The sequence below is a fragment of the Phyllostomus discolor genome, chromosome 5 (assembly GCF_004126475.2).
Source record: "Phyllostomus discolor isolate MPI-MPIP mPhyDis1 chromosome 5, mPhyDis1.pri.v3, whole genome shotgun sequence".
Classification (NCBI taxonomy): Eukaryota; Metazoa; Chordata; class Mammalia; order Chiroptera; family Phyllostomidae; genus Phyllostomus; species Phyllostomus discolor.
The window spans coordinates 30,686,390-30,695,124 of NC_040907.2; the positions used below are offsets into that span (position 1 = coordinate 30,686,390).

The following is an 8,735-nucleotide window of genomic DNA, read 5'->3' on the forward strand; positions in this document are numbered from 1 at the left end:
GGGTCTCCCAGTTCCTGGTAAGAATTTAGATTGTATTACAAACGTGCTGGAAAGCCAGGAGAAGGCTGAAGATACAGAAGAAAGAAGGGATCATGTTAGGGGAGTCCCTTCCAATGAATGGGACAGGATCTGGAGCCAAGAGTAAAAGGGCCTATTCATCAGGCAATTTATTCTTTTTTTTTTTTGAAGGCAACATTTTTTTTTTAAGATTTTATTTATTTATTTTTAGGGAGGGAAGGAAGGGGGGGAGAGAGAGAGAGAGAGAGAGAGAGAGAGAGAGACAGAGACAGAGACATCAATGTGCGGTTGCTGGGGGTTATGGCCTGCAACCCAGGAATGTACCCTGGCTGGGAATCGAACCTGGGACACTTTGGTTCCCAGCCCGTGCTCAATCCACTGAGCTACGCCAGCCAGGGCTGCAATTTATTCTTTAAAAACTGCCCTCTGCTCTGTGTTCCTCCTCAGCCATCACCCTAATTTTCTCCTCCTTTTTAAACTTCTTCAAAACATTATCTACATGTACTTTTTTAAAATTTCCCCATTTGAAACTTTTGAAAAAAAACTAATCACGTTTTTTTCACTCCACTGCACAGAAACTACTCTTGCCAATGCCACTCAATAATCCAACAATCACTTTTAGTGTTCCTTTTTTAAAAAAGATTTTATTTATTTTTAGATAGAAGGGGAGGGAGGAAGAAAAACATTGATCAGTTGCCACTTGCGCCCGACCGGGAATTGAACCAGCAATGATGCCCACCTGAGCCACACCAGCCAAGGCTTAGTCTTCCTTTTAACTAGACATCACTGTGGCCTGAGACCATGACATGACCCTCAACCTGTGCTGTCTGTCACACGAATTGCTCCTTTTGGCTTCTTTTCTCTATCTGGCCTTAAACATTGCCATTCCTCAAGCCTTGGACCTAGGCCTTCTTCTTATATTTCTAATTTGTTTTTCTACTTGCATAATCTTTTTTCAAAAGATCTTATTTATTTTTAGAGAGAGAGGAAGGGAAAGAGAAAGAGAGGGAAACATCAATGTGTGGTTGCCTCTCGCACACCCCTAACTGGAGACCTGACTGGGAATCGAACTGGCATGCCTTTGGTTCACAGGCCCACGCTCAATCCACTGAGCTACACCAGCCAGGGTTCTTCTTGCATTTCTTTATTTTATGGTAGAGGATAGCACACTGCTGTGCATTGCCTGGGCCCATGAACTGGGTGATTTTTATGTTTGTAAGTGTTTGAAAAAAATTCAAAAGCATATTTCATGACAAATCCCAGTATCCATAAAGTTTAATTGGGGCACAGTCATATCCATTGGTTTACCTTTGTCTATGGCTGTGACACAGACCCTACAGCCCACAAAACCTATTTACCCTTTATAAGAAGTTTGCCTTATGCTGTTTCCATAGATTATATTCATACCGGTAGCATTAATTACCATTTATATACCAATGAGTCCCAAAAATAACATCTGTCCAGATCTCTTATAAGGATAACCAGACAAACATTCAGCTGCCTGTTGTCAGAGAGGGGGAGAATTCCCCTCTTTTATCTTCTTTAGTTCTTATGGCTGGACTAACAACAAAAAAATGAAATTGATACAAGGCTAGACTAATAGAAGAAAAAGCAATTTAACATGTACACATGGGAGAATCACAATATGACATTCAGACAATAAAATGAGGCTCTGAGAAATGATCAAACCAGGCATCTTTTAACATTTTTTGGTAATAAATTTGTGAGAAACTGACAGGACAAAGGAAGTTAGTGCTAAGCTAGTCTTGGGTTTGGATGGTAAATTAGTAAAGCCAATGATTATTCACACAGACTGTCCGGCTCTGAGTTGTTCAACTCTATCAACAACGGGCGTCTATCAGGTGCAGGGAGAACCCCTTTCACATGGGACTTCCCTGCATTCAAGCGAAAGTCCAGGTGCTCTTCTGCTTTGTCAAGTAGCTTTATTTTCTCTTTAAAATATTTTATTTATTTATTTATTTATTTTTAGAGAGGGAGAAACATCAATGTGTGGTTGCCTCTCTCACGCCCCCTACTGGGGACCTGGCCTGCAACCCAGGCACTTACCCTGGGCTGGGAATCGAACCAGCGACCCTTTGGTTGCAAGCCCACGCTCAATCCACTGAGCTACACCAGCCAGAGCTCAAGTAATTTTAATTAAAGTAACTAATATGCCATTATGTGATTGTTTGGGGGTGGCTTTTCTTGGGTCCCAACATTCTCATTCCCACTTACACGAGTCCCCAAGATCTCAAAACATGTCCAGCACAACTCCAACCTTGGCCTACCAACCACACTTCAGTAAAAATGGCCCTAATATTCATCCAATTGATAACTGAGTTATCGGAAATCCTTGACACACCTTCCTCTCCTTAAACTCCTACATCCAATTTCTCACCAAATTCTTCCATCTCTATTGCCTTTCACCCTTTTCTAACGCATCCGCACCCACGTCTCTCATCCTGGGCCTCTGAAAAAGCTTCTAAAACGAGTCTCTTCACAAGATAAACAAAGCCGGTCTACTTCCCCTTGGTTGTGCCCTAGATGAGCCGTAAACCTCCAACAAAGCTCGCACAGCGCTTCCCAACCTAAGTTTTCGCTCTGATTTCAGAGCTCAGAGCAGCTTTTCAAGCCAGGGGGCCCTCGCGCGGCACCAAACTGTAGTCACTACAGGCGTTTCAGCGGCTTGGTCGCAAAAAACGTCGTAACTGCACGGCACTTTCAACGTGTAGGGCGGGACTGCGTTTTACAAACCGGACCGTGACTCCTTGCGTTCTCTCTTTCCAGCCGGCGCCAAGCCATGGGTGAGTTTCGCCGTGTTGGGGGCAGGGTAGAGGAGCGAGCTCAATCCGGCACCATCGTGCCTCGCAGTCAAGTTATCAGAGTCAGCGCCCCGACCCTCAGCAACGAACAGCCATGAGGATGGTTGTGCTTGCGTTTGAGCTGCCGAGGCTGGCGCTGGAGCCCGTAAGAGGGCCCGAGCCGGGGCGGCCGGCGTTACCAACCAACATGGCTGCCGCATTAAAGGGCGCGGGCTGGGTAGCACGCGTATGATGACACCTTAGTACTGCTGCAAACACCCGAGTGTTCAGTGGGGAGGCCAACCTTGGAGAACTGAGCGTGCGGCCCGTCCTGCGCCGGGGTCTGGACCTGGCAAGGGCCGGCCCCGCGTCCCAGTGGTTAAAGCCTTGATCCCTGATCTCTCATACAGGCATCTCTCGGGACAATTGGCACAAGCGCCGCAAGACCGGGGGCAAGAGGAAGCCCTACCACAAGAAGCGAAAATATGAGCTGGGGCGCCCCGCTGCCAACACTAAGGTGCGTGCGGGCGCTCCACCTTCTGGAGGTCCCCCCTGCCGCTGGTCTCCGTGGTGCCGCAGTGCGCGTGGCTGTTGAATCTCCGCGGGGTTCGGGATGTTCGGGGACTGAGCCGCCTCTTCGCGTTCGCCTGCTGGGCGAGTGCTAAACGGACTGCGCGGGGACATGCTGTGTGTGTGTTGGGATTGAAGGGCGCCTGGAGGGACCAGGGTCCCCAAATTATAGGCAGAAATCTGGGGTCTTTATTGAGTGGACACTTGATTTATAGTGTTTGAAGCCAAGTTTTTTCCCCCTCTTGGAGGTAACTAGAGTGATGAAAAAAATATCCTTAGGCGTGGTGTGGCCGTCTTGGTCACCTGTGTGCCACATGCCAATGTTAGGACTTGTCATAGTTACACTGACTGTTTCCTCCACCCAGCCCATGTTCCCTTCTCTCTCTCATCGTACTCTCCCTCATAACCTAGTTCCTGTCTCCTTGTGTTTCCTAGATCGGCCCCCGGCGCATACACACAGTTCGGGTGCGAGGAGGCAACAAGAAGTACCGAGCCTTGAGGCTGGACGTGGGCAACTTCTCCTGGGGCTCAGAGTGTGCGTGAGGTCCCCGGTGGGAGTGGGTGGGAACTCGGTGCTTAAACCCTTCAAAGTCTCAATAAGTGCTTTCAGTGGGAAGGTCCATGGCCTCCACTGAGAGACTGAAGCTTCCTCAAACACCCTGAGATTGTAACCAGGGAGGGGGCTGAATCTAGAGACCGTGAACGTGTGGCTGTCAGCCACTACTGGAAAGATGAGCTGATGCCCTGTGGCTGGGTAAAGGCTTAGAGGAGGCCCTGTTACAGTTAGTGTGGTGGGGGGAAGGCCAGGCCAGTTGGCCTCTGGTTTACATGGCTTGATTCTGAACTTCTGTGAGCAGGTTGTACGCGCAAAACAAGGATTATTGATGTCGTCTACAATGCATCCAACAATGAACTGGTCCGAACCAAGACCCTAGTAAAGAACTGCATCGTGCTCATCGACAGCACACCGTACCGACAGTGGTACGAGTCCCACTATGCACTGCCCCTGGGCCGCAAGAAGGGGGCCAAGCTGGTACGTATTTGGGGAGTCAACCTTCCTGTAGGGGTTGGCGGGGCGGGGGCCAACCTGATTCCAGCCTTCTTGTGATGAAAACTCTGTCCAGTTCTGCTACTGAAGGGAGAGAGATGAAAGCCATTAGTGCTGAGGAAGGCAGCAGGAGTTGGGGTGTGCAGGGTTCAAGGCTGTGGTGGTGTTCCTTCCTAAGCTAGGATTTGGGGACTCCCAGCTAACCCATCTGTGTCTCCTTTATTCAGACTCCTGAAGAGGAAGAGATTTTAAACAAAAAGCGATCAAAGAAAATTCAGAAGAAATATGATGAAAGGAAAAAGAACGCCAAAATCAGCAGTCTCCTGGAGGAGCAGTTCCAGCAGGGCAAGCTTCTTGGTGAGACGGCCATTGTGTTGGTGGGTGGGGTGGGGTGACAAGGTACGGTGTAACCTCTACATTTTACCCTTACCTTAGTCCTTGCGACTCCCAGCCATGTGGTCTAGAGGGCTCACCATGACATTAGTGATTCCAGTATACAAATTCAAATCAATGTTTGGTCAGCCCATCAGTGTGAAGCTAAAATATGGGTAATGGGCATCTGCCCGAGTTTCAGCAGCAGTACTTTGAGCGGTCGGTGGCTAGGCTGGGGGGCTGTCTCAGTGATGAAAACTTGTCCAGTTCTGCTACTGATTCCAAGTGACGATCATGTACATCTGAGGAGACAACAGGTTTCATGCCTGCCCCCAGGGTGCCTGAACCAGAGGGGTTTTCTTTAAGGGCACATGGGTATGGGTAGGGCCGAATTACTGTTTTGCTAAGGACCATGTCCTCTCTTGCAGCATGCATCGCTTCAAGACCAGGCCAGTGTGGCCGAGCAGATGGCTACGTGCTAGAAGGCAAGGAGCTGGAGTTCTATCTGAGGAAAATTAAGGCCCGGAAAGGGAAATAAATCCACCTCCCTGCTTTCACATTTAAAAAGAAAAAGCAGATTCCTCTAATAAAGGTGATCTGTGTTTTCTGTGTTGTGTGAATACTTAATCAGCATGCTGCAGACTACCCTAACCCCTTCCTCCTGAAGGCCAGGCCCGTTAGGTGGGCTGTGCCTTAACATACCGTATTTTGCCATGTACAGTAAGAATGTGCATTACATGTGGGAAGTTACTGGTATGTAAATTTTCTTGTATGTTTTATGTTTTGTAATTATCTGTTACATAAAATTTCTCCTACCATAGTATCTTCAAAGATGCTAAAATTCCTTTATGATACAAAAAACAGTGATCTTAAGTATAAACAATTGAACTAAAAATTTAAAATGAGGTTTTTTCCCCCTGAAAGTTTGGGCCAAAAACGTGGGTGTACATTACACGGGGTGTAATAAGGTACTAGGGGGACCATTTCTCACCCCAAAGTGAGACAGGGATGTGGCATATAGGCCAAGTAGAGAGTATTGGGGCTCCCAGTGTTGGGGGGTTGAATGGGCCTTGACTGAAGCGATGTTGCATCCAAAGTTGGCCCTTTTAGCCAGGCCTGCTGCGGTTCAGCGGGTTGGGCATTGTCCTGCAGATCTAAAAGGTCATGGGCTGGATTCCTGGGCTGCCAGCCAGGTTCTGCAGGAGGCAGCCAATCCATGTTTCTCCCTTCCCTGTTCTCTAAAAATAAATCTTAAAAAATAAAGTTGGTTCTTTTAGATCTTCTGTGCCCTTTGGACCTTTTTTTTTTTTTTTTTTTAAATTCAGAGTTTTCAACCTGGGTTCACGGGTGATTGAAATTCAATCCAAATTTCTGTGTTGTTGAAAGCAAGTTTTCTCTTGAGCCCCAGTCCCTTCCCTCTCACTAAAAAGGGAGATTACCAGTGGCTCGTGCATCGCTAAATCAGAGGGTTGCTTTTGTCTGCAGTTTGGCCACACTGTGTTTGTTGCACTAGTGAGTTGTCTGACCACAGAATTTTAAGCTGCAGTCTCGTCCAAAATGTCCTTTGCCTCCCCGCGCCCCCCCCACCTTACCCTGGCATAAATTTAGTCTGCTTGCCTCCTTTGCCCTCCTTAGACTGTAAAACCCAGGAACAGGGATACTTGGTTTCTGCTGTGTCTGGTGTCTGGAAGGTGCGTGGTGATACACCAGACACTCAAACATATGCCAAGTTAATGAGTTCTTGACTTGATCCAGTTTAAAGTTGATGGAAAGTACGAAATACATCTTTACAGCCAAATAAATGCAAAATCCAATTGGTTCCTCTTGGCTAAATTGCAGATTTATGCAAATAGTCAATTGGAAAAGGTGAACTAGAAAATGAACCCCCTTTTTGAGTACAAAAACAACTTAAGGACAAAAATAGCCCTAGCCTATGGATGGCTCTGTTGGAGTGTCATCCCGTGCACCTAAAGGTTGTGGCCAGTTGATGTCTCTCTAAAATCAATCAACATCCTTGGGTGAGGATTTTAAAAAGTAATAAATCAACCCAACCCTCTAACTTTACCACTGGCTTTGGTGAGACCTGGCCCCTGCCTTCCCTCCAGCGAGGGTCTTCATAGCCACCTCAGCAGCTAATGTCTGTGGAGGGCTCTGTCAGGTATGTCAAAGCAACACCCGGCATTTTTGCCCTTTTTTGGGGGGGGGGGGGCGGGTGGAGGGGCAGCTTGCAGTAAAGGCCAGAAGACCTACTAGACAAATTCAGAAAGAGCTGCAAGCACTACTTGGCCATTTCTAACTTGAGTTCCGCAAGGCACTGACCTTATTCCTCTTTCTCCCGCTAAACCGCCAACAGGACCAGTAGTTTCTAAGAAGTCTCCGCTGCCGTCACAGATGACCATTCTCGCCCTAGAGCAAGGCTCCCTCCCCCTGTAAACCCAGCAAAAACCCTCAGGTACCCTTGCAGTGAAGGGCTGTGGAGAGGTGCTATCGTCCACATGCAGATTTGGCCCCTTGAGAGGCTCTGAAATGCCCAATATCCCGTGCTCGCCCAGCCCGGGGAACCAGTATCATAATCCAGTCCTCTGACAATGCTAGTGGCTGCACTCAACCTCCACCTAATCACTCCTGCCTTCTGAGGCCTGGCATTTGTCACTCTTTGGCTTTATGTTTGTTTTTGACATTCACCAATTTCTTTAGGGGAGGCTGAGCTTAGAGGACTGGAACCTTACAGGAGCTCAGTTCAGCAATGAGTCCGATCTAGTGCTCTGAGCTGTTTTCCAGAAGGTTCTTCTCTTCCCATGAACCGAGTGCCATCAACACTGTATCCCACCACGGATCAGACTGCAGCCTTCAGCCCTTCTACACCCCCCTGCCACCCCCCCACCTGCCCCGCTGGGTTGGTGGGAGTGAGAAAGTCTAGCCTGGGTGGTGTGCGCCTGACTGCCTTCACATCTGAGTTTAATCGGCCTCCAGGGCGGGTCCCAAACCCTTATCTCCATCACCACCTAGGATGCCAATTCAACTCTAAACAATTGTGACCGCACAAGTAGTATATTCTCATTGTAAGTAAAAAACTGAACATTACAGATAAAGCAAAACTGCCCAACACACACTTTGATCCCTCTTCAGGGTAAGGTTATCAGGATAAGGTATATTCTGAACCTCTTATGTATGATTCAAACTGTGATCCCTGAACTCCAGTCCAGACCTAACGAATCAGAAACGTTGGCGTGCCACCTAGAACTTAACAAGCCTTCAGTAACGCCCAGGCTCCCTGCAGTCTGAGGATGGGCCTAGCCCTCCACCGCCGAGGAAATGACCCCGCGCCTGGGCCGCAGTCCTGTCTGCTCGCCCCGTCTACTCTTCCGGTCTCACTTCCCCAAACCATCGTACCTTCTCCCGCCAAGGCGGATACATTCCCAGCCTTGGCTCAGGCCCTTCCCGCCATCTTCCTCTTTCAAAATCCGCCCCTTACTGCTCGGGCTCGGAGCAAACAGGAAGTGCCGCTGTACGCGAGCAGGGGCGCGGGACGGGCTCTGCCCACCAAGCGGGCCGTGAGGGGCGGAAGCAGGTGGGACCGGGCCTGGGGGAGGCAGGGAGGACAGCCCGCCCTGGCTGCCTCTGCTCAGGGCTCCTGGGCCTGGTCCTCAGACCCAGCCGCCTCTTCGTGGTCGGCCCGGAGCGCAGCAGATGAGAGGTCCAGGGAGACCCTCGTGCGCCGCCGAAGTTCTGGAGGCCGACGTCGGGGTCAGGACGCTGGGCAGCGGGGACCCTCAAAGCCAAGCCAGGGGGTGCATCCACGTGCGGGATCTGGTGGGGGTGGCGGCCCACGCTCCAGGTGGGAGGACTGCGCGCAAATGGGTTTCGGCGGGCCCTGCGGGGTGCACCAGCTTTCCAGAGGGAGGCGGGAGGGACAGAGTCATTGG

The 8,735-nt window shown here is 49.4% G+C and overlaps 1 protein-coding gene, 1 long non-coding RNA gene and 5 other non-coding genes across 7 annotated transcripts in view; 5 read left to right on the forward strand and 2 right to left on the reverse strand.

Moving 5' to 3' along the window:
* The window catches only part of LOC118500595, a 16,045-nt gene extending 8,496 nt beyond the window's left edge, over positions 1–7,549 (reverse strand). Inside the window, exons 1-2 of the long non-coding RNA XR_004903168.1 lie at positions 7,539–7,549; positions 439–442 (exon numbers count right to left, since the gene is read on the reverse strand). This is a non-coding gene — a long non-coding RNA (uncharacterized LOC118500595). The remainder of the gene's footprint in view (positions 1–438; positions 443–7,538) is intronic.
* On the forward strand, positions 2,692–5,376 carry RPS8 (ribosomal protein S8). Its single transcript, XM_028513386.2, has 6 exons — positions 2,692–2,822; positions 3,230–3,336; positions 3,825–3,924; positions 4,247–4,422; positions 4,665–4,794; positions 5,238–5,376. Exons 1-6 carry the CDS (start codon positions 2,819–2,821, stop codon positions 5,345–5,347), a joined length of 627 nt encoding a protein of 208 aa, XP_028369187.1. The 5' UTR covers positions 2,692–2,818; the 3' UTR covers positions 5,348–5,376.
* Positions 3,064–3,143, forward strand: LOC114498287. The gene has a single exon (XR_003684723.1). It is a non-coding gene; the product is annotated as a small nucleolar RNA SNORD55/SNORD39 (small nucleolar RNA).
* Positions 3,640–3,743, forward strand: LOC114498296. Its single transcript, XR_003684731.1, has one exon. It is a non-coding gene; the product is annotated as a small nucleolar RNA SNORD46 (small nucleolar RNA).
* LOC114498295 lies at positions 4,490–4,559 on the forward strand. The gene has a single exon (XR_003684730.1). It is a non-coding gene; the product is annotated as a small nucleolar RNA SNORD38 (small nucleolar RNA).
* On the forward strand, positions 5,053–5,120 carry LOC114498294. The gene has a single exon (XR_003684729.1). It is a non-coding gene; the product is annotated as a small nucleolar RNA SNORD38 (small nucleolar RNA).
* On the reverse strand, positions 7,026–7,090 carry LOC114498276. Its single transcript, XR_003684714.1, has one exon. It is a non-coding gene; the product is annotated as a U7 small nuclear RNA (small nuclear RNA).
* Positions 7,550–8,735: the final 1,186 nt, after the last annotated feature.

Coding starts and splice junctions, on each gene's coding strand:
- RPS8 (XM_028513386.2), top strand. Junction 3,337..3,824: donor GCCCCGCTGCCAACACTAAG/GTGCGTGCGGGC, acceptor TGTGTTTCCTAG/ATCGGCCCCCGGCGCATACA. Junction 4,795..5,237: donor CCAGCAGGGCAAGCTTCTTG/GTGAGACGGCCA, acceptor CCTCTCTTGCAG/CATGCATCGCTTCAAGACCA.